Source organism: Neophocaena asiaeorientalis, unplaced genomic scaffold, assembly GCF_003031525.2.
Source record: "Neophocaena asiaeorientalis asiaeorientalis breed wild unplaced genomic scaffold, Neophocaena_asiaeorientalis_V1.1 scaffold825, whole genome shotgun sequence".
Classification (NCBI taxonomy): domain Eukaryota; kingdom Metazoa; phylum Chordata; class Mammalia; order Artiodactyla; family Phocoenidae; genus Neophocaena; species Neophocaena asiaeorientalis.
This window is the reverse complement of record NW_020173937.1, coordinates 534,233-561,947: the sequence shown is the minus strand read 5'-3', so window position 1 is coordinate 561,947 and position 27,715 is coordinate 534,233. Positions and strand designations below refer to the sequence as shown.

The 27,715-nt window shown below is 52.9% G+C and overlaps 1 protein-coding gene across 1 annotated transcript; it reads right to left on the bottom strand.

The window, feature by feature from the left end:
* Positions 1–3,279: 3,279 nt before the first annotated feature.
* On the bottom strand, positions 3,280–13,105 carry ADPRHL1 (ADP-ribosylhydrolase like 1). The gene is made up of 7 exons (XM_024752678.1): positions 12,892–13,105; positions 10,203–10,367; positions 8,177–8,302; positions 6,403–6,543; positions 5,335–5,462; positions 3,963–4,095; positions 3,280–3,499 (listed from the first exon to the last, which is right to left on the bottom strand). The coding sequence occupies exons 1-7, from the start codon at positions 13,103–13,105 to the stop codon at positions 3,342–3,344; spliced, it is 1,065 nt and encodes a 354-aa protein (XP_024608446.1). The 3' UTR covers positions 3,280–3,341.
* Positions 13,106–27,715: the final 14,610 nt, after the last annotated feature.

Below are 27,715 nucleotides of genomic sequence, written 5' to 3'. Positions count from 1 at the left end.
GAGAGGGAGAGAAAGCAATGCAGCAAACGGGGCCCAGTATTAGTACAGCAACAGTGGGTAAAACTGGGTGAAGGGTATACGGATTCTTTGAGCTGTTTTGTGAGTTTTGTGTGTTTGAAGTACTTGAAAACAAACGATTAAGATGGGACAGGGATGAAGCAAAGCCAACCTGAAAGCACAGATGGCCCTGGGCCAGTGGGGACACTTGGGACCCTGGGGGGGGTGTCTCTGGGTTTCCCCTGGTCCTGTGCCCCCAGGGGGGGCTGCAGTTCTGAGAGGGCCCTGTGGTTAGGCTCCAGCTAGCAAGTGTTTCCTCTCTTGCGTCCCCGGGGGCCTGGCAGTTGAGGGGAGATGCCCCTGGGGCCAGGCATGGGCTCTGGCTGGGTGTCATCGGGCACCAGAGCCTGAGCGCCAGCCAGAGGAAGCCACGGCCTGGTGTGTGGCCCCGCGCCGGAGCCACCCTTAGTGACGGGGGCGCATGGAGCCCCCCAAAGCCTCGAGGCTGCCGTTTCCCGCACGCTGGTTTTCCCTGTAACATCAGGGGTGCTTGCCTTATATCTCTACTTCTTAACTGGAAATGAACCAACACGGGAGAGATTTTAACTCAAGTGGTCACGGTGTCCGCGCTCTTACCTAAGAGATACTCCCACCTTTGGGGTGAATTTCGGTGATGAGGTTTTTAAACCCCGTGTTTGGGTGAAACGTCAAGTTGGGTATTTCCTGCTCCATCACGTGGCATCTGGTCCGTTTTTCCCATCCCGTCCGCTCCGGGTGCTGGGTTCATAATTCACCGAGGGCTCTGCCTGCGGATTCAGGGCTGTGGTGAAGCCTCGACGGGGCCGGGAGGCCGGTGGGGCGTTCAGGGAGTGCCTTGTCGGACGGCCTCTCCCACCCCTGAACCCACAGCATGGGGCGGTCAAGCACCGCCGCGGAGCCTCCCGCTAAGGAGGCCCGGGTTCAGGGGCACGCCTGCTGGTGGGGCCGCTGCACCCTCCGAGGGGGCCCTTCTGATCCTGCCCCACGATTCAGCCCCGAGTGGCTCCCCCGACCGCGGGGGGGCTGGGGGGGACATCATCTGGCTTCCAGACATGAAAACGCTGGGAAAATGATGGGAAATCTAATGCACAATCTCTAAGCAAAGAGTCTGGGGACAGGAATTAATTGAAATCGGCCCGAAGTCTGGAAGCTCGCCACAGGGCAGGGCCGTGCACCTGTCCCTGGGGACGCAAACCCTTCCCGCCGGGCACCGCTAAGGCGGGGGTGTGGCCACAGGTGCAGGAGGAAAACAGCATGATGGCACACGCGTCAACAGAATTTCAGGCAAGAGTTAAAAAAACCGAGGGGCACACGTGTGACTACACAGAAAAATACCAGAAAGCCATCAAGTGAAAAATTCCCAAAGCAAATCATAGGTAATGTGTCATTCCTATTTGTGGAGGGAAGTCGTGTGTGTGTGTGTGTGTGTGTGTGTGTGTGTGTGTGTGTGTGTAACACACATATGCATGTATGCAAACCCCCCCCTTCCCGGCCGTATGTGTAGAGAACTTTCTGGAAGGACATGAAGGAATTGTGACCCACGGTTTCTCTGGTGCCTGGTGATGTGAGTCGGGGTGAGGGTTTGGAGGAACCCTGTTGCCCACATGCCCCATGTACGGGGTTGAGTTTCTGAAGCTGTGTGCAGGTATCACTTTTCTAATAAAAATGAGATCAGCAAGTGTTAAATTTTAAAATGATTTGAGTAGGTATGGAATTCTCGTCATTACTTTTTATGGTTTTGTTTTTCTTTTCAACTGTTGCCTTTTTCTGGAATAGGAAAAGGAAATGGGGAGATAGTTCCACTCTTATTTTACGATGCCGGTGAATTTCTATTCACGTGTTTTAATTTAATCAGTCTATAAGGAGACTCACTCCCTGATTCTCAGGATGGGTTTAATTCTCCTACATCGTCACTAAAGGTGGAGACCAAGTGGCCTCCGATCCAGCCACCCCCATTCCTCCGATCACTTCCCTTCTGCACAGCAGACTGTGAAGGGCCGCTTGTAGGGAAAGGCGGGGACACGGGACAGACTCCACACAGGAAGCCCAGCCTGTCGTGTGTGTCTGGGAAAGTGTCGACTTACCTTAATTGGGTTCTGTTCCTGGAAGACAATTGTTATTAATCTCCCAGGCCCCCTAAACCTATCTGGACCCCGCATGGTGGAGCGTCCCCCCCTCTGCCTCTTCTGACTGCAAAGCACCTCGAGCAGCAAAGGTTAGTTCAGTTATCCAGAAACACGGCGTGGAGCCCACTGTGTTACCATGTGCAGGATGGCCCAAGGTTTCTTCTGTCCAGCACAGCTGAGAGCCTCACTTGCCCAAGGAGTGCAAAGTGATGGATTCTGTGGAAAACATGCCCATCCTGTCCCCTCGCCCAGGACGCCGGGAGGTGCCTCGGGGCTGAGTGTCTGCGTGTCCGGCAGGGACGGGCCTGGCTGTGCTCCAAGGCAAGCCTTCAGCACGCAGGGCCTGCGGTCACAAGACGGGCCCAGCCAAGCCGCCAAAGCACGTGTTACACGTCAATCACCAACCGCTACTTTACTCACACCAGAGGCTACTTCAAAGAGATTTGTGTCCAAGGTTACTTTTAACAAGAGCAAGTGTGGAGAAGCCCCGGCCACGGGGCACAGGGCCAGCTCTGTCCTCGTCAGCGAGCCCGGGGCAGGGCGGCACGTGGGAGGATGCGGGCCGCACGAGGCCCCCGTTTCCTGGCTGCATCAGTTAGTCGTTCTGAGAGAGGCTGGCGTTAAATCTAGTGAGATGACACACGCGGGCTGGAGCTTAAACACAGCGCACGGCCCCGCAGGCGCCGGCCGCTCTTCCAGCTGCTCTGGGCACACGGTGGCAAGGACGCAGACGCGGCGCCAGGTGCGGCCCTGTGAGGCTGGGAGCCCGAGGTGTGCGGGTGTCGGACCGCACGCCTAAGAGCTAGAAAGAGACCGCGCGGGGCGCCCTGCAGACCGAGGAGGCCGCCGAGCAGAGCCATCGTGCTTATGGCTGCTATTGGAATCAGTGAGCAAATGCGTTAGTTAGTTTTGCGACAGAATAAAATACACCGAGTGTCCCAGAGGCCCTCCGTGACCTTGTGTTTGGAGGTGAAGGCTGTGAGTCCAGAGGGACGTCAGTGAGGCACTAGGCTCGGCCAGGACGGGAAGACTATTCTCATAGGACAAACGATGTGTTTTATACAGCAGTTAGGCCTCTGAAATCGGGAGGAAAGTTAAGATGGCACATGAGCTGCGGGTGGCCCCCGGGGCCCCAGAGGCACCAGCGGGCCGGCAGGGGCTGGGGGCAGGGAAAGGGCTTTACTTCTCCTCCGCGGACAGGCGGTAGAGCTCCTCGCCCAGGCGCCGCAGCTGCTCCTTGAGCTCCAGCTCGCGGTACAGGCCCGCGGGGACGGCGTCCAGGCCGTGCAGCAGCCCAAACAGGCAGCCGGCGATGGCCCCCGTGGCCCCGCACTCACCTAGAACGAAGCACGGGCCCTCAGGGCTGCACGGCGGTCCCTGGCCCCCTTGCCCCCTTGCCCCCTTGCCAGGAGGCCGGGCCACCTCAGCCTCCGCCCTTGGCCTCAGCCAAAGCCCAGGTTTGCTCTGGGTGGTGCCGGGGAAGGGGGCGGGGGGGGGTCCCCTGCCCCTCCTGGGACAGCCGCACACCCTGGTGCGCTCGGGTGACCACCTCCCGCGGGTCCTGCCACGCGCTGCGCACCATCCCCGCCGCCCCCGCTTCAGGCTCTCAGCCTCCTACCCACCCAGTCCGCCGGCGGCCCTGGCCCGCAGCCCCTTCTCCACTCCCCCGCCCCGGGAAGTGTCGCGTCTCCACACCTGGGCACCCGGAGGTCCCAGCAGTGTAGGTGGGGAGCCCGGGGCCTGGCAGAAGGGCCTGGCTGGTGGCCTCTTACTTCACACTCACGAGAAGGTGCATCTCACCTCCGTGGAACATGGCCCGGTGGCAGAGCTCCGTCCAGCTGCCCTTGGCTCCTAAAAGGGCATCGTAGGCAATCATGGGGGCGTCGTGGCCCCGCCGGCCCCCTCGACCTTCCGAGCTCCATTTCCTGTAGGTCTGGAGAAAGCACCACAGGTCAGAGGCACAGGCCGCCGGGAACCACGTCCCGTGCGTTAGAGCACGAGCTTCTGGGTTCATCTGTGCGCCGACGTGGCGCCCCTGTGTGCCGTGCACTGCCCCAGGGCTGCGGGTGGGCACTGGCTTCCCGTGTGTCTCACGCCAGCCGTGCCGCAGATAAGCAAACACGCCAGCCGCCGGGCAGCAGACTCTATGACAGAGACAGCCGTCAAGGGGTCTGGAGTGCTGCGATGGGGCTGCTGTGACAGCACAGCTGGGCGCCACTGCGCGATGTGAGGTCTGCGTGGGGCACAGGGACAAGCGAGGCCGGGCAGGGGTGCCGCGTGTGGTCAGGGCCGCAGGCCGGCTGGAGGACATGGTTGGGGAGGCCACGGTGGCTTGAGCAGCTGGTGGCTCAGAGCAGGTCCCTGTGGGTCTGTGGCAAAGGCTGACGAGGGGCAGGGGCCAGATTGGGCAGGGGAGGTGGACGCAGGCAGGTCACACCCCTGGGCCTTAGCAGCAGAGTCAGTGTCGGTTTGGGGCAACAGCATCTCCACAGGAAGAAAAACGGTGTTTCTGAGTCTTTCTGCGTCGGGGGGCCCATGAGAGATAAATGAAAGGGTGGTAGGAAGCACCTAAAAAGGGAAGGGTGGACCCTTCCTCTCCCCCTGCTCCCTCCTGACACCTGGAATGCAGATGTGCTGGCTGGAGTGGGAGCAGCCAGTTTGGACTATGAGGCGTGCTCACAGAACAGCAGAGCAGCCAGACAGGATCCTCAGCTCCTCACTGCAAGGGGCTTCTGACTCAGCTCTGATTCCCTTGATGTGAGGATAACGAACTTCTGTCTTGGTTAAACCGCAGTTACAGCGGTTTCTCTTATGCTACCAAACACGATCCTGACAATTTTAGCCACTTGGGGGGGTTTCTCAGCATGGGGAATGCCGGTGGTTTGCACAGACTTATTCATCCCTCTATCCCCAGTCCCTAGAAGAGATGAAGTGAGATGGACTATTTTCACATTTTCAACTTTTCTAGCACAAATCGTGCTTATAATCAGAGGAAATGAAAAGATAAAAGCACCATCCATTTCTAATGGGCTTCCTTCGAAAAAGCCTTCCACGGCCCCGCCTTCCAGCTGCTCCCTCAGCCCACCTCCACCGCGGGGTCCCATACAGCCGGGGGCAGCAGGCGGCGGCCCCGACAGCTCCTGCTCGCCACCCGTGTCGCCGGCAGACCTACCTTGTCCCTCTCCTCCGCGTTGTAGCGGTCGGGAAAGCTGGCCTCATTCTCCGTGTCCTCACTGATTTTTCTCTCCTCCAAGTAAAACTGCCATTTAGCTTCAAAGTAAAACCAGTGCGCCTGGTATTCTAAACACAGAGATCAGGTGAGTGGGCTGTGGCGGCCGTCTAGCTGGGCGCCGTGGGCAGCGGGCGGGAGGGAGGAGGCAGAGCCCACGCCCTCCGCCCAGTCTGGGGCAGAGGAGGGCCTGGCGCCTCGCCTCGGCTAAGGCTCGGGAAATTCGAAAATGCTCACATTGTAGCTACTTTGAAATACCAGCAAGGAAGATGGAGATTGAAACCGACCCAAAGAATTGCTTGACAATGCGCTGAACTAAGGCAGCGATCGCAGCATTTTTATTTTTAAGTGGCTTCTCTTGAAAATCCTGAACCTGTGTATTTTTCAAAATTAATTTTATTTATTTTTGGCTGCATCGGGTCTTTGTTGCTGCGTGGGGGCTGCTCTTCGTTGCAGTGAGCGTGCTTCTCACTGCGGTGGCTTCTTGTGGCGGAGCACAGGCTCTGGAGCGCAGGCTCAGTAGTTGTGGCGCACGGGCTTAGTTGCTCCGCAGCATGTGAAATCTTCCCGGACCGGGGCTCGAACCTGTGTCCCCTGCCTTGGCAGGCGGATTCTTAACCACTGCGCCACCAGGGAAGCCCTGAACCTGTGTATTTTTATCAACCCAACACTGTGCCTGCAAAGTCAGACGAGAGGACGTTCGTTATCCCCAACTAGCAGCTTGACCTCCAAGCTCCAGAGGCGCTGAAAGTCTGGAGCAGCGGCTGCAACGGCTCGTGGATGACGGGTGTGTGTGTGTGTGTGGGGGGTGCCCGCGTCTCGAGAACCCAGAGGGGATCCCCGTGCTCGCCTGACCCTCTGCCCTCTGGCCAGGTGATACTGCAGACCTTCTTTGTGGGGTCAGCCTGTCACACGGCCCCCCCAGTCTGTCCAAGTCTGCTCTGGGTGTGGCTGGAGCCCACCTCCTTCTAAGGTGCCGGGGGAAGGTGTCGGGAGGGAGGCCGGGCTCACCTGCCAGGTGTCGGATGGTCCTCTTACAGTACTCCTCGGCCAGCGGGACTGTCCTCAGCATGTCTCGTCCCCACTGCTCCAGCCGCTTGCCCTGCACGGCGTACGACGCGAACAGGGCCGTGCACAGGGACCCGAGGAAGCCTGGGGTGGCAGGAGAGAGGGTCAAAGTTGGCACTAGCCACGCCCCCTCCCAGGTGCTGGACACGCTGTGTCCCTGGGCTTTGCCAATTTGACCTTCAGTTACCGTCTGCAAGGGGGCAGCGGCGGGGTGGGGAGAGCACGATCCCCGCCTCCAAGCGCTGCTGTGGGAACGGGATCCAAGCCCAGGTGAGCCCCTGCCAAGCTGCCCCGCGAGCGGCCACGGGAAGCGGGGCCCCAGGGAGGCGTCAGTCGCAACCACTTCTGGGGCAGGGACGAGCGTCTGGTTCTGGCGCCCAGGGTCCAGCTGCCGTCCTGACCACCTGCCACCGCCCACCTCCCGTCACGGGGTGCTTCAGCTCCAGATCTGGGACGCACGCTCCCAGGCAGTAAAGGTAAGAAAAACTGACACTTGCCTCCAAAGGCAGTTCAAAAATTGCAAAGGAGAGTGGAGTTAAAACGCGCTTCCCAGTATCAAGTGTGTGCTGTCCGACCCTAGTCACCAGCCTAGTAATATATAAATTACCCAGCTCTTAAACATGCGAAACAACATTTCTTTAATAAGAGTGGGCAGAGCTTCCCTGGTGGCGCAGTGGTTGAGAGTCCGCCTGCCAATGCAGGGGACATGGGTTCATACCCCGGTCCGGGAGGATCCCACATGCCGCGGAGCGACTGGGCCCGTGAGCCATGGCCGCTGAGCCTGCGCGTCCGGAGCCTGTGCTCCGCAACGGGAGAGGCCACAACAAGAGTGGGCAATAAATTAACCAATGTTATAGATGTTTAAACTCTCACCCCAGGCTCTCGTACTCATGGCATTGTTTCCAAACGTTCAACATTTTCCTGTTGGAAGGCTGTTTATGTTTAATTCACTTCTGCTGAGTCGGGGGTTAGCAAACTCCTCTCCACCACCCGGACATTGCCGCCCGGCTGAATTACATGGCTATGTGCTCAGAGATCTGACGGGCTCATCCGTGGGGTCCGTGGCTCAGCGGCCGCGCCTGCTGTGGACTCAGCGGCGTGTTTTACCACGTCCACGCCTCAGGTGCCACGGCGCCCACATCGGCTGCTTCCTGGAGGGCACAGGGTGGCTCTCGTGGCTCAGGGGGCGACACCAGTAAGCCCGGACCCTGCAGGTGACCTTGAAAGGAGCGCAGTCACCGAGAGCAGCTGCACCCTCGACCCCAGGGGCCGGGAGCCGAGCTCAGCCAGAACTCAGGAGGGTTCTCCTTTCCTGAAGCTGAGCTGGCTGCTCCCCGGTCACGTCTCACCGGTGGGCACTGGGTCGGCAGGCCTGCCCTCCCTCTGGAGCCCGACCCTGGGGGGGCAGCCTGGAGTGTGGGCCCCCTGCGCACCCCGAGCGCTGTGTCCTGACACACGGAGGGGGGCGGCTTCTGCCGCCACAGCCACCGGACCCGTCCAGGGCGCGGCGCACAGCACCCACGGGGCCCGACGGCGGCGCCGGCTCCCCGCTGGACAGCCCGGCCGAAGTGCCGGCTCCCGGGGCTCCAGCCAGACCCCAGGTTCTTTCGGAACCGGTGCCGTCCTGCGTTTCTTGTGACGTGACCGACTTTGAAGCAGGGAGAAGGCCTTCCCGTCCGGCCTCCCTGCGCCTCCCTGCCGCCCGCGGCCGCCTCACCTGTGGGATGGTTGTGTGTCATCCGGCCACACTCCACGCTGACCTCGAGGAGCGTCTCCAGCCGCCCCGGCTGCCAGTACCGCATGCCCACGCACATCGCCTTGGTGGCAGCGCCAAACCCGGAGCCTGCGTGGAACGTGGGATACCTGGTCTTAGACCTCTGTGCCGGGGACGCCGGCTCTGGAAGTCTAGCTTTCACAAACCATATGAAGATGTACAAACACGATGTGCTACCATGATTATCACAGGGTCATTTAAATGAGTCAAAAGTAGGGAAATCGCCCACATTCCTGACAAAGAAAAGAGAGGAAAGAAGTTGCAAAGCAGCCATTAAAAACAGGATTTTTGATGGGATGAGGAAATGCTCCTTCTGGGAAAACGTAGGAGAGAGAATTGCACGCACAGTATGCTTTCAACGATATGTTTCCTCCTTTTTTTTTTTTTGCGGTACGCGGGCCTCTCACTGTTATGGCCTCTCCCGTTGCGGAGCACAGGCTCCGGACGCGCAGGCTCAGCGGCCGTGGCTCACGGGCCCAGCCGCTCCGCGGCATGTGGGATCTTCCTGGACCGGGGCATGAACCCGTGTCCCCTGCATCGACAGGCGGACTCCCAAACACTGTGCCACCAGGGAAGCCCACATCGTTATTCCTTTTAATGCCGCATCTTTTAGAGAGGGTTAAATAATAAGTCAGCACCCGCGTCCTCACCGTTTCCACCGCCTCCCTGCCCCACTGGCGGTGTCGTCCTGCCCGAAGGACGTCCTGGGCATCTCTCCCTGGGCACCTGCCCGGCATGAACTCCTCAGTTCGTTTGTCTGCAAAGGCCACTTGGCCTTCACTCGGGAAGGCGTCCTCTGGGTGTCCGTCTGGCTGCTGCTTTCTCTGCACCCGGATGGCTCTGCCTCTGACGAGAACCTGCCGTCTTTGCCTTGGTGGTCGGCACTGGAGACGCGTTCCTGTCTTTATTATTAGTTTGGAGCGGTTTGATTGCTATGTGCCTTGGTGTAGTTTGCTTTGTGTTTCTTGTGCTTGGAATTTATTGAGATTCTTGGGCATGTGAGTTTACGTTTTGCATCAAATTTGGAAAAAATTGGCCACAATTTCTTCACATTTTTTTTGTTCCCCCCTCCCCTTTTAAGGACTCCAGTTATAGGTGCCTGAGTGCTTGTGAGTGCTTTGACTTGTGCTGTGGCTCCCTGGTGCCCTTTTCACATTCTGCGCTTCTTTTTTTTTTTCTGTATGTCCCATTTTGGATAGTTTCTATCGCTGTGCCTTTGAACTCACTAACCTTTTCTTCTGAAATGTCTAATCTGCTGTTTGTGTCCCCTGCATCGGCAGGCGGACTCTCAACCACTGCGCCACCAGGGAAGCCCCTCAGTCAGTGAATTTTTAAACTCAGACATTGTACTGTTTTTCTCTAGAACTGTGATGTAGATCTTTTTTATACCTACATGTCTCTTTTTAACCTTTCAGAAATATCGAATCCACACTATTTTATATCCTTACCTGGTAACTTTAGTGATGGTGTCAGGGTTCGTCAGTTCTGATTTACTGCTGTTTCTCTTTGTTATGGACCATGTCTCCTGCTTCTTTATGTGCCAGTAACATTTGATTTGATGGCATCCTTCAAGGTAAACCCAGAAGGACAGGTATGCCCTCAGAGTCAACCTGGAGGGCGTGTCCAGGACCCCAGGAGCAGAGGCCCTGGGGGCAGAGACTGCAGCTGCCTGATAACATCACCGTGAGGACACGTGAGATCATCACAGAGACAGACATTTATGCAGGTGGTGTATGCTTTCCTTGATGCACTGGCTAAAAATAACACATTTAAAGGGAAAGCAGTGGGAAAATGTTCCTTAAAATAAACCAGGGATGGTGACAGAGGAGCTGGGCACGCTAGTGACTCTGAAGCCGGCGCCCAGGCTGGCTGGCTCCCTGGGCGGCCGGTCAGTGGGGTGACAGGCAGGGTAGTGTCGTGGGGCCCTGCAGCCCCGTGGCCCTGGAGGGAGAGGAACTCATGCTCTGACCTTTCTCATTGAAGGGCGTGTGCCAGGCCAGGAGATAGTTGTTGGGCTTCAGCTGCGAGCAGCCCTCGACGGTGGCCGGGTCTACCCGCTGCCCCGGGAGCTTCTCGAGCACGTCCACGTAGCGTCGCACCATCTCACGGTACAGGTCGTCCAGGCACCAGAAATCTGGGGCGGAAGGGGTGTGTGTGAGGGGCAGGGTCAGACAAGGGGCGGGTGGAAGGCAGTGACAAGGGAAGTGACGACCGGCGTCCGGTCCCATCCCCCCAGGGGGAGGGAGAGTCTGGGGTTGGCTCACAGGACCCTGGCTCCCCGGAGAAACCTGACCGCAGACGAACAATGCGCTGGGGATCTCATTGAATTTCAGATGCTGTAGTTTGCTGCTGTGCCTCTTCTAGCTACACACCAGAATCTAGGAAAAGCCAGGATCCTCATACACAGCTCGCGGTTCTATCCGTGAGATGCCCAACTGGCCCGAAACCTGCCTGTTCCTCGGGCCCTCGGGGACCCACGTCCAGGGTACAGGGAGCTGACCCTCTCCCATCTCCCTGTCAGCGAAGCGGCCAAGTGCCCGCTGCCCACCGTCCCCACTGCCTCTTCGTGGGAAGGCGTTCTGGGGACAGGCGTGGTCTCGAGTCCCTCGGAGATCATGGGCCACAGGACAGGGGCGCCAGGCTGTCACCTGGGTGGCACCGGGTTTGGCTGACCTTCCCCGCAACACGCCCATCACTGCAGGGTCAGGCTCCTGTCTGTCTACTGTTTCCTCCCAGATAAGGCTCAGCGAGGGGCGGTCACTTGCCGAGGCCAGAGCTGGCCAATGGATTTCAATCGCAAAGCCTGAGCACTTCTGCCATTAAATGAATCCACAGCATGGTGTACAGAGGCCACACACCCTCCAAAGTTGGGGCCCAAGGTGCCTGGTCACACGGAGAGCAGACCGGACAGTGCAGGGCAGGGCGCACCTGCCAACACAGCTGACGGGCACCGGGAACCCGGCCTGTGCGGGGCTGCATCTCAGGCCTCGGGGACCGGCCCTCCTCTCCGGGAGCCTGCCTGTCTTTGGAAATCGCGTGAAGAGCCGTTGTCCATCAGGGCCCCTGAACTATCGCGTGTCCAGCAGCCCCAGCAGGCGGGATGGCGCTTCAGATGCAGGCACGAAGCATCTGGGTTCCGGTCCGCACTCTGTGCGCCGCTGGGCAGGTTAATCAGTGCCAAACAGCGGGTGTGGATTGGAAACACACTCTGTGCGTCGTTCCTTTATCTGTAGCCCCTCGTAATAAAGCCGACCTGCAGGACGGTGCGAGGACCTGATGACGCCGCCCGCAGTTAGCACAGCACCCGGCCACAGTCAGTCTGCTGTCGCTGTGACTCGGGGGCTCAGAGGCCCCTTCCACCCACTGCAGTTCGTTATTAAAGAAGAAAGCTGGGCTGTTTGAAAACTAAACGTCAATGAAATTCCAACTTGTATGTTTAGGGAGCTGAAAACACATTCGCTTGCCGAGTTTCTGGGGGCGCAGGCCTGCCCGAGCGCGCCCTGGTGACCCGCTGGCCAGAGGGCGTGCGTCTGTCCAGCTGCGCCCACTGCCACCGTCCTCACCCAGGGCGGATTCCGCCCTATTCCTGCCAAGGGGACAGGACTCGATCCAACCCGGGGGAGCACGTTCTCGTCGGGGGCCGAGCCGGGAGCTGTCCTGGGGGCCGCCGCAAGGGACGGAGACACGCCGTGGGCTCTGCCAGGTGAGGACCAACACAAGGGCACACGGACTGACACGGAGGGACACGGAAACCTGCCTTAAAGCCTCACTGCCCCCAGTTTCGGAGTTTGCAGACTCAGGACACTTGCTGCGCCAGCTTGCCGTGACACTGTCTTATCTGCGGTGCCTTAGCTCCCCCCCCCCACCCCCGGCTACTTGGGAACCGGCAGAGCAGACGGCATTCCTGTGCGGTGACAGCAGAGCTAAACCCGGCTGCTGGCACCAGCCCGCGGGGTGAGCACATGGTGACACGTACGTTCCAGCCACTTCAGAGCTGCCGTAAATTCTAATTTTGCAGTGACGTGCTCACCCCCCGATACCTGTGGGGAAGCTGCGCCTCACAGACACCCGCTGCTTCTCTGAAACTCAGTGAGGACTTGCTCCTAAAACCAACCTGCTCCTTAAGGAAGCGTGTCTCCCCTCAAGTCATAGCATCTTCTTAGGACAACTGGGAAACTGCAGCAACTCTCCGAGCTAAATCCTGTTTTGGTAGGTGGCGTAAACCTCAGTTCATCGGAATTTAGAAGTAATTCCCCCAAAATCACCGTAATGGGTCCAAACTTCAAACTGGCTTATTATTTTATGTATTGTTGAAATAAACTCAGACGCAGGCTTACTGCCTGCAGTGAAAAGCTGAGCCCTCTTTCCAAGCCCCGAAGCGAGCCATTCGGTTGGTTTTAGCCCTAGAGACAGAGGCTCGGCCGAGTGAATGTTCACGGAACAGTGAAAGTCCCGGTTTAAGAACCGGAGGCCACAGATGATCAGAGTGACGCTGTCACCCGAGAGACTGCATGGGACACAACCCACGGCACATCCGGTTCGCTGGGGACCCGGGTGTGACAAACTGGTTTCAGCAGCGGCAGTGGGTGGCCCCCGGCCCCCCCCTCCCCGCGGGATCCCGCGCTCCCGCCCGCCAGCACGCTGGGGCTGAGCCTCACCTGTGACCAGGGCCCCTGCCGTCGCCATGTGCATGATGGTGTTGTCGCTCACCGGCCACCTCTCTGGAGACAGCACCAGGTGGTCCAGTCCCCCCACCTTTCCCGGCTCCTTCTGAACCTTGGGGCCCGAGGCGCTGTCCTCCCCGAAGGCGTGTCCGTGCCCGAGTGCATCGCCCACGGCCCCCAGCAGCATCGCAGCCTGAAACTTCTCCATCTCTGCCGGCAGCTGCCGGGTGCCCAGCCTTCAGCCCGCCCCGCCGGCCCCTGTTCTGGTCGCCGCGTCGCCGTCGGGAGCCTCCCCGATCGGCCAGGCGCCCTCTTCTGTCCTGGGTGGGCGGGTGGCACCAATGAGGAAGCCGTCTGGGCCCGCAGCCCGCAGCCACGTGGTGCGCCCAGAGCTGGCTCTTCAGTGGGGACACCTGCGGCTCAGAGCACCGCTTCAGAGGGAGGTCTGCACGGCGCGCTGGGGAGATGCACACGTTTCTAGAGCTTCCAGGTGTAATTCGCGCACCGTCGGGCTCACTGCGTTCGGTCCAGTCACGCGGCGTGCGTCAACCTTCCCCGCGGCCCGCGCGGAGAGCCCGCCCAAGCCGCGGCCCCTCTGCTCCCTGGGCCTCCACCCACCCACTTGGTCTCTGTGGCTCTGCCTTTCCGGGACTTTCAATTACACGGGATCGCGCTCGGCGGCCTTCATGCTGCGACTCGGCTGTCACACGCACGGCTCTGTTTTCCGGAGGACTCGTTGATTATAAAGCGTGTTTATGGTAGAAAACTGCCACGTGCGAAGGGGGAAAGCACGTGGAGCCGCCGAGTGCGTGATCATGGGCGTCCCTGCGGCCCAGCGTCAGCGAAGGCTCCTTGACAGCCAGCCTCCCGGCCGCTCCGTGTGTGCGCAGAGCCCGGAGCTCCGAGGGGTCGGCGAGGGCGCCCCGTGAGGGCTCACGCACCTTAAGCGTCCTCCCACCGATCCCGTTGCACAGGGAGGATGTTCACGGCCATGCTGAGGCTGAGAGTGGGGGGAACCCCTGCAAACCAGGGACCTTGACTTGAAAAGAGGGATCAGGAGAGCTACCACCTCTGTCTCCAGGCCCCTTGTCCCCCAGGTTCTGGTCCCACGTCAGACGCCGGGATGTAAGAAACACGTCTGATAAAACTTAAGTTTCTTTCAATAACAAGATACTAAGATGCCTTTAAATGAACGGGTCGCAGTTCCCTGGAAGTCCAGTGGTTACAACTCCACACGGGTTGGATCCCTAGTCGGGGAACTGAGATCCCGAACGCCGCGTGGCGTGGCAAGAAAAAAAAAAAAAAAGGTAAATGAATGGGTAGTATCATCACAGCACTTATTAAAAGTGAGGTTCTGGAACCCGACTCCGGCTGGCACAGTCTGAGAGGTCCTAAAGCAAAAGTCCTTTACGACCTGTGCAGTTGGCCCGGGTTGCTAGGGTGCAGGCTCCCTCCCCGAGGGCAGCCCCTCAGACAGCCACCCACGTGGGGAGAAAGGCACCATGTGGCAGAAGCCGTTTATCGCTGAGGCAGAGGTACCGTCTTCGGCTGGTCTCTTGCTGAATCTGAGGCAGCAGACACTGTCGTCGAGACGCTAAGAGCAATCCCACACTATCTGGCCGACGCCAGCGAGAGGAAGAGGTGAGGCGAGCCCACTGCATCGTTCCTGCAGTGTTTGCCAAGCCCCGGCCGTGTGCCACGAGTTGTGGGTATGGCTGTCCCCACAGAGCCTGGAGCTGGAGACATATGTGATATCCCACTTAAGCGTTTACTAAAGTAAAAGAACACACTGACATGTGCGATGTCACCAACATGGAAGGAGGTGATGCTGTCCAGCCCAGGAACTCCCAGCAGGCATGGGGAGGCCACGTGTGTTAAACCTCTCACATTTGGTTAACCCGCACGTCTCCACTGTATTTATAGTTTGCGTTTCAGTGGATCAGTTAGGTACGTAACTCCCATCAGTTCAAGGAAATTCGTGTATTATGAGATCTGTGACCGCCCACGTGGAACAGGTGTATTTAGCAGATACTACGTGATACCTAGAAAGGAAAGTATGTGACCCAGGCCGTCCGTGTGGGACGTGATCCTGTAACAAGGCGGCAGGCTGGACACAGGTTGGGAGGGTCCCAAGTGTGGCAGCCGCTCCCCTGATGTGGGACCAGACCCTGACATCCAGGGCCGAGCGTCTGAGGATAGACCTGAGAGGCACCATGACACCAGGAAGAGAATTTTAGTGTTTCCAGAGTCCTCAGCACTTTCACAGCAGGCACGACTTAAACGTGTATTATAGAAGGGAAACCTCCAAGTGTTGGAAGAGCCTCGTCACTGTTTCGGTATCTGTTGATAAACAACTCCATAGAACACCTTTTCTCCACATGACCTTACATCTCAAGAAGGAAACAGTGCCACAGACGTCATGATTCTTACAGGCCCGTCCTAGTTCCATAGCCTCTCTGAACAGAACTCTTACATGTCAGAACCCACGAGGCCTTGAAAGACGTGTTACAATTGGTGAAGTTCCTATTAAAGCCTCTTAGCACTCCAGTCTTACAGGTAGAGGACGGGGCAGTGGGGCCTGGGAGAGATCAGGTGACTTCCCTGGCCCTGCACCTTGTGACAGGCCGACCCCGCCCAGATTGGGTCTCCAGGCTCCAGGCCTGAGTGGGTCACATTTTTGAACACCAAACCAACTACACATTTTAGGCACACTTTCTGGAAATCTGAGCGCATTCCCCTCTCCTGTGAAATTACCCCGATTTATCTGTCTCACGAACCGGGTTGCGGGCTGGGCAGCAAGCATGCCTGTGGCGTGAAGATCATTCCCAGTATGAGGTGGGGTCCACACAGCGATTCTGGACAGCGTCCCCCCGACAGGGGGGGCACCAGGAGGCCAGGCAACGAGACGCGGACACACACGCCCACCTGCATGTGACGTGGTTTCCGGTGTGGGGTTTTTGGGACAACAGTGTGTATTTTGCCTCCCAAACGTGACAACCGTATGAGGGCGGGTGGGTGAGCAGCACTCATATTACAGACGGCTGAAAGGAGAGAGCGCTGATGTTTAAATCTGTAATTTATCAGGAAAGAAATAATGTTTCATGGAAAAATGTCCTTTTAAATACTTTTTTTTTTTTTTTTTTTTTTTTTGTGGTACGCGGGCCTCTCACTGCTGTGGCCTCTCCCTTTGCGGAGCACAGGCTCCGGACGCGCAAGCTCAGCGGCCGGGGCTCACGGGCCCAGCCGCTCCGCGGCATGTGGGATCTTCCCGGACCGGGGCACGAACCCGTGTCCCCTGCATCAGCAGGCGGACTCTCAGCCAGCAGGGAAGCCCTTAACTACATTTTTTAAAGCCTACTTTATGACGCTCTTAGGAAGCTCAGCTGCCGTTATCAGAAGTAAAGCAGACCCACTGACCTGCAGGCAATTTAAAAGAACTTTTCTGGAATCACAATGACACCATCGCTGTGCAAACTGCAACGGTGCGTTAACCTGTAAAGTGATTCTCAGATGAGCATCCAGAGAAAAGTGAAATGAAAATAGAGCTGATAAATCTAGACACTTGATGATTCAAAAAATATAAATCTTAACCCTGGCACCAAGTTCAAAACCGCCAGCATCCACGACACTCGTCCTCTTTAGGGCACGTTGCCAGCAGCCTGACTTGTAGTTTCTCAGGGGTGGTTACGGACAATTCAGCGAGTGTGGTGAACACAGCCTCGCTTTGGGTCATGATCAACAGCGACCCTGCAGCCTGCAGACAGGCCCCAGCTCCTCCGTAAACGCGGAAATCATGCAGAGGTCTCTTACAGCAACAGCCAGGGCCCCGTCTCTGGGCGCCCCAGCAGCGAGCTCAGAGGGTCTCCGTGCGGCAACCACAGTCAGCGGCGTCTTCTCTAAGCAGCAGGAGAGGGTCTCCAGTCTCACGACCGGTCAGGATGACTTCCAAAATGGGCAACGGGCATGGCTGGCCAGTGTCTCCTGCAGGACAGCTCCCTTTTCACCTTAATCCGTCTCGATTTTCTGCCTAGAGAGGGCTGCCTTAACCACCCGTGACCACTGGCCATGCATATTCTACGAAATCATCTATGAGAACAGGCCACACTCCTGAAGGAGAGCAAATAGAATTTTTAAAAATATCAACGATTTAGAGCAATATTTTTACATTCAAAGCATTTTTTCACAATCCAACTTTTATATTTCAAGAACTCAAATGATTTTAACTTTCTATAGCCTGTCCTCCACTTAAAGAATCGGCTAAAGTGACCCTCTTCTGCTCTAGCCAGACCAGGGTTGGCAAGTGCTGGTGTGCTTGTGTGGAGCCAGCCCTGTGAGGACCGCCCACCCTTGACCCCGCCGGGAATGTGCACAGTCACCTCCTGGCCGGGCAGAGGGAGCCGACGGTGGGCGGGTCCGGGGGGTGGGCATCCTCCCCTAACGGGGCAGCGCCCACAGCTCAGCAGGCTGAGTCCTGCTGAGTCCCCGAGTCCTGAAATGTTTGGGGTGGGGGCCGCAGCAGGCGTGGTCGTGCTCAGGTGAGCAAATGGAGGCTGCAGTCTTCCGTGAGCTTCGGCCGTGCGATGGACCAGCCGCTGCAGCCACACGCGGGGCAGCGGGCCCCAGTGACTGTCCTGCTTGAGGTCTGCCTCAGGGCCTCTGCACGTCCACTCTGAAATGGCTTAGCTTGGACAACTGTCTTTCTGACTTTAACTAAATGTGAAGCTGTATTTTCTTTTGCGTGATTTACAAGACATAATAAAGTGACTACTAGTCTCTGTGATCACCACCCCCGTCTCTGGACGGGGTCGGGCCAGGAGTCAGCAGGTGCCGTCCGCCCCGGGGCCTGCGCTGCCATCACTGACCCGTGGGCCGGGGGCAGAGACGTGCGCGCCCGCGTCAGTGCCTCTGGCCATCGCCTGAATTCCGACTACTTCTCGTACCTTCTTCATCATAGCTGGACACGTCATCTGCAATCATATTTCCAAAATCTAGCAGAAGGCTCCAAGTGTTCCTTGGGATTGATCTTTTGCGATGCTCCTGATACACAAGAGAAAAAACCACCAGACTTACGATACAGACTTAGCTCAGGTGTTCTACGGGCCTGGTTATCCCAGAACAGAATTTGGTAAGGAATAAGTACCGGAACAACACTGTCAGAAGTTAAAATAATAATGGCGCTTTGGGTAAACGTTCAGAGCGACACAGCGCCAATGTGCAGATGTAGAAAGCAGACTTATTTAAACACAAAATAAACCTTTAAAAATACAAAAATTATAAACTTATTTCAAATCAAGAGGCAGCACTTTTAATCTCTTCACCTGAGCCCCAAACCAATTCAGAAACAGGGCGAGCAAGTAGTATTTTGATACATTTATTTTCCTACTAAATACCAGGGAGTTCTTTGAAGTGGTGTGGGACACTTCTCTGGAAATGTCTCTGTTCCTCGGTACTTCAGGTGCAGCAAACATGTGCAGGATACCCGCCCGCAGCCCCGGCCCGGCCTCCCCTTTATCTCCCAGAGGCTCCCAGCTCATAAGGCAGCAGGTGCCGCTGTGGGCCCGTCTGCACACGTCACAGGCACACGGTTCACAGACGGCGCGCCAGCTCGTCTCACACCTCAGAACGCGCGCATGACCGGCACAGCGTGCTCTTGTACACCTGCCGTCCCACGTGAGCCCTGTGTCCCTCCGCCGCGCGGCGTTCTGGGGTCCTTCCCCAGGCTGCTCCAGGAGGGCTTTCCCACACAGCCCCCACCCCGCCGCCCGGTGGAAGGGCTGCTCCTCGCATGCGGGGGGGCCTGAGCAGGACAGCACGGCCGCTGCCCGAGGTCAGGGCGGCCCGCACCCTGCACCCTCCCCGCAGCCACAGCCGAGACCCCGGCCCGAAGGACCCGCCCCCCCGGGGCCAGCTGAGCCCCCCACTCCTCCAGAGCGATGCATAGGACATCCGGGGTGGCCCCAGCCCGTGAGCACAGCTCGGGGTGGGGGGGGCGCTGGTGGGCCGTCCAGAGGACGCGGCCTCGGAGCAGCCGGGGCAGAGCCCCTGGGCGTCGCTTTCAGCTGGTGGCAGAGCGTGGCCGCGGGTCTGCTGCTTGGTGACTTCTGCGCGAGGCCCTGGCCCCACAGTTAGTACGGAGGCCACCGCACCCACTGAGCCCTCCCGCGGGGCCCCGGCAAACAGGAAGCCACTTACCAACAAAAGGATGTTCCAAAGATCTAAAAACTTAAGCCTTCCGGAGAATACCAAATTCCAATATGCGACAGCCATTTCTAAGTCTGGCAAAAAAAGGGAAAGAGCAGTTAGTGAATCCCAGTTTCTTTTTCCGCTGTGCACTGACCACTGCTCAGCGCGCTGGTATTCACTTACTCAATAACCATCAGCAAGCTCACCTAGAAGCGACACGAGGGCTAATGCGTTCAGAAGCGTTCCTCAAGTTGTGTGTAACCTAATTTTGTAACTCGGGGGAAATGTCTTTTAAAAAGGATTTGCTGCGAATTCCCTGGCGGTCCAGTGGTTAGGGCTTGACACTTTCACTGCGGTGGCCCAGGTTCAATCCCTGGTCAGGGAACTAAGATCCCGCAAGCCACGCAGCACAGCCAAAAAAAAAAGGATTTGTGTACTATGTTATTCGGACATGTAAATAAGTATCCCCTAATTAAACCATTTCAAAGACTCTCATTTTCTTATGTATTGGGCTTTCTTGAAAGCTGAACCGACCTGGATACTATTAACACATATTTATTTTTAAAAAATAGCCCAATGCACTTTCTAAGCGATGAACCACAAGTTAAAAACTCATTTAGAAAGGAAGGGACACAGTGCTTTCCAAATAGACCTGCCTTGCCACTTAAGAACTAAAACAGAATCTGATTCAAAAGTCGATCATAGAAGTACTATAAAGACTTGGGACTTCCCTGGTGGCGCAGTGGTTAAGAATCTGCCTGCCAATGCAGGGGACACCGGTTTGAGCCCTGGTCCGGGAAGATCCCACATGCCTTGGAGCAACTAAGCCCATGCACCACAACTACTGAGCCTGTGCTCTAGAGTCCACGAGCCACAACTACCAAGCCCACGTGCCACAACTACTGAAGCCTGCATTCCTGGAGCCCGTGCTCCACAACAAGAGAAGCCACCCGATGAGAAGCCCACGCACCACAACGAAGAGTAGCCCCCACTCGCCGCAACTAGAGAAAGCCCGCGCGCAGCAATGAAGACCCAACGCAGCCAAAAGTAAATAAATAAATAAATTTATTTTAAAAAACCAACAAGCTTTAAAAAACAAAGACTTGGAATTTCTTAAAGTCAAGACAAATACGCATGTTTATTTGGTCACGAGTCAAAGTCAACGTCCTCAGTTTTCATCTTTCCTTGGCTGGAAGGTAGCGATGATTTCACAACTTCTGTACAGACCGACGCTGTGGGGCTCGAGCATAAGATGGTGTCTTAATGCAACACGAGCGCCATCTCAGGGCTGCCGTAGAGGATGCTCCCCAACCCACCGTGTTTGGGATACAGGCTCATTCTCTGCTCACTGCAAGGTTAGTATTGATTTCTTTCTATATGATTGATACACAAGTACATCAAGGGGCTGAGAGGGTTACTTCCTAAAGCGGACAACCTTTAGCCATGTCGGCTAGCACTCATCACTGTCAGATGACCAAACAGTCATACTGCAATAACGCTTATGGGTGCACACCAGTTAGATTAATGCGAAAAGCTGATGAATAAACATTTAAGGCAACAAATTCCTTTAAATCCAAAACACTCAGCTAATCCCTTTTCAGATATTTACCTAAATCTGGTTTGGTCCCACCTGGACAAAAAACTATTAAAGCTGGAGCTCTGACCTGAGCTTTCCAGGGTCAATCATTAACACTGAATGAGCAAAAGAATCTATGAGTAGCAGCCAACTTTAAATAAAATGCCTCTGTTCCCTGTGTGTTTAAAGTGCATGAGATGTTCTCAGTCTGAAATAACCTGGAGTCTTAATCAGAAAGAAAGCAATGGTCAGGAAATTTCAGGAGCTGGTAGAAGGGAAGGCTGGCTGGACCTTACCTACGGGGCCCTCGGCATTTACGCCTAGACGATTAGTCCCGTCCTGCTAAGTCTGCATCCTTATCACTCAGGAAATCTGTACTCAACGCATCTTAATGATGAAAAGTGTCACATTGAGAAATGGAGGTAAACCTGGGGAAGAAAGAAAAATAAGTTTTTTGGCAGACATTAAATCTAGTTACTTTTAGGTTCGTTTGGTCCTAGAAACCCTTCTTATAAAGTTCCCGATTTGTATGTTTGCAAACCACACAACTAAAGTAGAAGTGTGCATTTTCAGAGACCTAGCATCACTTACATAAACACGCCGAGTGCTGTCCTGATGGACTTGGCCATTTTCAAAATTACAACAACAAAACTCAAAATTACAGAACTTGAGAGCTGAAATCAAGAATAAAAGCTACTCCAGTGACCATAAAAGGAATCTTCATAGCACCTATATTCTTTCCAATAACCTCTGAAAAATCCTACCTCCTGAGTAAGAAAATGTTTAGAAGGTACTCCTACTTAAAATTTTTATCTGTGATACTCCCTTTAGAATTAGATCATAAAGATGTTCCTTCTGTCAAAAAAGGGTCTTTGGGCCAATGTAAAAATTAGCTAATAATCATGAAACTTTACTTCCTCAAAAATTATGATTTTTCAAAGCCAACCGATTCCAGACTCTAGCCAGTATAAAACCACGCTAAGCTTCTTACATCAAAACACGGAGACAAGGAGCTTTAATCTTCTCCTCTTTTAGCCCATCAGTTAAGCACAGGCTAAGGAATCATCACACACAAAACAATACAGCACATGTACATCTTAACACACACATAAGCAGACACAGAAACCTGAAGGAAAGGGAGGGTTCATCTGTGGGTCTTTCTGTTGTTTTTTTTTTGATTACCCCTTTCCACTGCTGTCCATGCTTTTTCTAGGAATTATAGGAACACCTGTATCAATCTCTTTAATTTATATTTAACCCTTCAGAGGACAGACCATGTAATATACTTTGGAAATTGTAAAATCAATTGTTCCATTTGGGGTTCGCAGCCATAAAATTCCTCATCTTGCTTTATTTTTGGTAAAAAAGCCCTCAGAAAACCTTATAAAATAAAATGTATGTGAAATGTCCAGGTATCTAATCATTTTCCTGTAGAGGCTATTATTTGCTTTAATACAATTTTATATTCCTTCAGTTAGTCTCACGAAGCAAAGAAACAAAATCAGTAACTGCTCTAATTCTCTAGTGAATGATTTTTTAAAATAAATTTATTTATTTTTGGCTGCGTTGGGTCTTCATTGCTGCACGCGGGCTTTTCTCTAGCTGCAGTGAGTGGGGACTAATCTTTGCTGCGGTGCGCGGGCTTCTCATTGCGGTGGCTTTTCTTGCTGCGGAGCGTGGGCTCTAGGCGCGCGGGCTTCAGTAGTTGTGGCTCGCAGGCTCTAGAGCGCAGGCTCAGTAGACGTGGCGCACGGGCTTAGTTGCTCCATGGCATGTGGGGTCTTCCTGGACCAGGGCTCGAACCCGTGTCCTCTAGCATTGGCAGGAGGATTCTTAACCAGTGCGCCACCAGGGAAGTCCCTAGTGAATGACTTTTTATAAACATGTTATTTAAGTGTCTATAGGCATAAAAATAAATAAGACAATGATTTTTTTCTCAGTAAAGGAATTACAGGATAAACTATAAATTTCACCTTTTGTGTTGCCTGATGCTACGGCAGATCTATTTAAAATAGAGGCTAAACGAACTAGGCTCCGTATTGCCAAAGCGTTTCAAAATGCTCCGTACCCTCATACTGAATTTCTTTGAAATTATTCATGCAGAAAGAAAGTAAAATTTTAAACTTTCAATTAGGTAATGAACTGAGACTGTCACGCAGCACCCCACCGTATTCGTATTTTATAACTTCTACGCGCTGCTGACGGTAGATGTTTGGGCTGTTTCTTGTTTTCTGGTCACAAAGAATGTTGTTGAATGGTTTCTGGACACGCGTCCTGGCACACAAGTGAATGTGTTGAGGCAGACACCCAGCCACGATTTCATGAGTCTTGTTAGACGGTCCTCCAAGCTGACCGCCCACCAGCGCCGTTCTGGAGCTGTCCTGGAAGAGGGAGTTGTGTATTCTAATGTGCACACTGCCATGAATGAGGCTGAGCGCCTGCTTGTATCTCCACTGGCCATATGGAAAGCATCTTTCGTGAAGGCCTTGGTCAGGTCTCTTGCCCATTCTCAATTAGGTTATCTTTTTCTTGTTGTTCTGTGGGAATTCTCTACGTATCAGGGACACAGGCCTTTGTCAGTTGAGTATCTCATGGCTCCCACCCCTCACGTGGATGCCTCTTCACTTCTCGATGCTGTTTCTTGGCCAGAAGTTCTTATTTTAGCGTAGTACACTCTACGGTCTTCTCTACAGTGATTTTTCATGCGTTTTACAACCTGTCCTACTGCGTGGCCATAAGGATATTCTCCTCCATTATTTTCTAAAGGTTTCTGCCTTCAGCCTTTCACACTGAGATCTACAACCCACCTGAACTGACTTTCACGTACGGTGTGAGGCAGAGATCAAGACGCATTTTTTTCCATACGACTAGACCATTCTCCCAGGACCATTTACTGAAAAGCCGTCCCTTCTCCACTTCTCCAAAGGGCCACCTTTCCCATAAATCAAGTGTTCCTGTAAACATGGATTTGTTTCTGGGCTCTCCATTCTGCTCCGCTGGCCTATTCATCTAATCTGGCCCCCAATGTCATGTACTCTTAATTACTGTAGCTTGAAAGGTCCCATGTTACGCACTGAGATAATATCCACCCCCTCACTTTTCTGTTACTGTGATAAATTACATTGATCAACTTTGTAATGTTAAAAAAATCTTGCATTCCTGGACTACAACAAACTTTGTCATGACAAATCATCCTGGTGTTTTGGTTGATTTGTTTTGGGGGCTTAATTTACTTTGCTGAAAATCTGTTTAGGATTTTTGGATCTTATGTTCATCGTAAGCATCTCTTGATTCTTATGACTGGGAGCGGCCTATAATTTTCCATTCTCAAAATGTCCTCTCTAGGCCTTATTATCTAGGTTGTGCTGGCCTCAAAACGTATTGCAGAGTGTTTCTTCCTGTACTATTCTCTGGAAGAGGTGGTGTGACATTGGTGCTATTCTCTTTATTAAAAGCTTGGTAGGATGTGCCAGTGAACCAATTCTGGCCAAGAGTTTTCTCTTTGAAAAGATTTTAAATTATGGGTTTAGACTCTCTAAGAGTTACGGAACTATTTCTTCATGTGCCCATTTCAGTAGGTTGTCATTTTTAAAAGAACATCTCTATTTCGTTCAGGTTTTCAAATTTACTAGCATAAAGTTGTTCATAATACTCTCATCCTTTGATCTGTAGGGTCTACAGTGACGTCCCCCTTTCATTCTATATTGGTTATTTGTTATTCATTACTTTTTACGTGTTCACATAACAAGCTTTTGGCTTTACAAATCCTTTCTACTTACAACTTTTAAAAAATTTCATGAAATGACTGCCTGTTTAAAAAAATTAATTCCTTCTGTCAACACTCTAACCTCCTGCTCTTTTCTCTACTTGTTAAGATGGATGCTTTCCTTACTGATTTTCAACTTTTCTTTCTAAAATATGCATTTAAGAAGCTGAATCCTGCAAGTTTTCATATGCAGTGTTTTATCATTCAAAATACTTTCTAATTTCCACTGTAACTTTTCTCAACCCAAGGGTTATTCAGAGGTGTGATATCCACACTTATTTCAGTCTATCTTTTTGTTATATTCCTCGTTTAATTCTATTGTGGTCAGAAAACACGCTCTGTATCATTTCAAGTCTTTGAAATTTGGTCAACTTACTTTACGGCCCAGTTTACGGTCAATGTTTATAAATGTTCTATGTCTTTTTGAAAAGAATATGTATTCTTCAACATCAAGGGCAAAGTTCTATCTCCTTTTCCAAATCTTCTATTTCCTTACTGATTTTTCATCTACTTATTCTACCAGTTGGTAAGATGTGAGAATTCCCCACCTTGCTTGTAGCTTGTCTCTTTCTCTTTAGAGTGTTAACTTCTGCTTTAAGTAAACTATTACCCTCTTGGTGAAATAAAACTTTTATCATTAAGAAATGTCCTTCAGATTCCCCCTCCCTCCCTCCCTTCCTCTCCTGCTTCTCCTTCTTTCCTCCATCCCTCCCTCCTTCCTTCTTTCCCTCCCTCCTCGCTTCCTCCCCTCCTTCCTTCCTTCTCCCCTTCCTTCCTTCCTGTCCTTCCTCCTTCCTTCCTTCCCCCTTTCCTCTGCTCTTTAATTCATTAACACATAACTTTCTCCTCCTTGTTGTCCCCTCCATGTATATACTGGTTGGTTCCTCTTTGTCAAAATGTCTCTAGTTGAGACATGATGTGAGGTCTTCCAGAAATGTGATACCCGTTGCTAAGTACCACCCTGCTCCGCCTGCCTTGGGCTGGAGTTGGGGGCACTGAGAACTCAGGGGATGTGCATCCACGGCTGAAAATGACCAGGAACACAGAATTCCAGGGCCTTAAGAAGGTGGAAGCAGACCCACCCTGGAATAGAAGACTAATTGTGCATAAAACCACGGAGATGATGCTGACCAGACCATTGCAGGACCAGTTTGAGATGATTATTGGAGCTGACTGTGCTGTTCTGCATGTAGCCCCCCCCCCGCCCCAAGGCCTGTATACACCTGAGACTCCCTTTTAAAATCTTTGTCCCCTAACCAGCAACTTGGAGATGGTCTGAGGACACTAGTCCACCATCTTCCCAGGTTGCTGGCTTCCTGAATAAAGCACCTTTTATTATTTTTTCAAAAAAAAAAAAAAAGAAAAGGATATGCCCTTCATTATCTCTAGAATTACTATTTGCTTCAAAGTTTGTTTTAATATTAACAGCCACGTCAGCCTTTTTTTGGTTAACGTTTGCAAAATGTATCAGCTTCTGTCCTTCAAATTGTTCTGTGCCCTTATGTCTTAGTTGTATCTACTGTAGACAGTACACATGGTAGTTGACTTTTCAAAAAATTTTTTTAAATTTTATTTATTTATTTTTGGCCGCGTTGGGTCTTCGTTGCTGCGCGCGGGCTTTCTCTAGCTGTGGCGAGCAGGGGCTACTATTCGTTTCGGTGCGCAGGCTTCTCATTGCGGTGGCTTCTATTGTTGCGGAGCACGGGCTCTAGGCATGTGGGCTTCAGTAATTGTGGCACGTGGGCTTCAGTAGTTGTGGCTCGCGGGCTCTAGAGCGCAGGCTCAGTAGTTGTGGCGCACGGGCTTAGTTGCTCCGTGGCATGTGGGATCTTCCCGGACCAGGGATCAAACCCATGTCCCCTGCATTGGCAGGCAGATTCTTATCCACTGCACCACCAGGGAAGCCCCACGGTAGTTGATTTTAAAAAATCCATCTAACATTTAATTCACTTACACTTAATATAATTATGTAAATGCTGACATTTTTAGGCTTAAATCCTCCATTTTATCATGTGCTTGCTATTTGTCCTGCCATAAACTAATTTTCCTTGTGTGCTATTTTTTTCTTGGATTCTTTCGGATTGAATTTTAAAATAACTTTACTCCTTGCTCTCTTATTTAGGAATTATATATATGCGGCACGTGGGATCCTCCCGGACCGGGGCGCGAACCCGTGTCCCCTGCATCGGCAGGCGGACTCTCAACCACTGCGCCACCAGGAAAGCCCTCTCCTACTGTTTTTATAGTCATTATAACACATACAAAGAGCGAACAAATATTTTCCCACTGTTTTACCCTTTCACTTTCCTAAAAGCATCTTTTGATAAGCAGAAGTTTTTAACTTCGATGGAGTCCGATTTATCAATTTTTTCCTTATGGCTAGTGCATTTTATGTCTTCCCTGAAAAAGTGTTGCTTAACCCAAGGTTACAAAGATAGTCTCTTAATTTTTTTTTTTTTTTTTGTCTCTTAATGTTTTGTCTGAAACTTTATGGTTGTCGGTATCTTGTACAGGTCTACAATCTAGCCCCAATTAATTTTCATATATGATGTGAAAGAGGGACCGAGGTTAAATTTTTTCACCTTTACCCAGTTGTTTTGGCATCATTTGTTGACAAGGCTCTTTTCTCCCCCATTGAAATAATAAAAGCTGACTACCGATCTTGCAGTAGATGAACAAAGTAGGAAGAATTTACTAATTCATTTCAAGACTTACTCTAAGGCTACAGCAATTAAGAATATATGGTGTTGGGTTAAAGACAGATAGAAAGACCCATGGAATACAAGAGAGAAGATCCACACAGACAGTGTTTTGTTTTTAAAAAGATGTCAAGGTATTTCATAAAGTTTACTCAGTTTACCTAAGAATCCTGAAGCCCCCAAAGAAAGGATGTAGAATTAACTGTTAAAGGCAGGTGTTCTAACCAGTCAAGAGTTAATGGCCAGGAAAACATGTGAAGAAATCATAGCAGAGCAGACACGAAAGCCAAAGTGTTTCTAGAGGTTAGTGCTATTTAGACTGGAAGCAAAGTCCTTCACATCTCTAAAAACATTGGTTATCTCCACAGTTTAGTTCACTAATACATTCATAATACTTTTGTTTAATATTTTGAAAAATAGCTTCACCTTTAACTGCTCCTTGAGGTGTAGAGAGAGAGCAGTCCACCAACCATCATTAACTTGTAAGCTAAAGTTATGTTCTGTATACTCCAAATAAGAGGGCATGAGATTATCTAAAACATTTTGGGAAGATTCACTCTCAAAATCTTTAAAATATATATATATATATATATA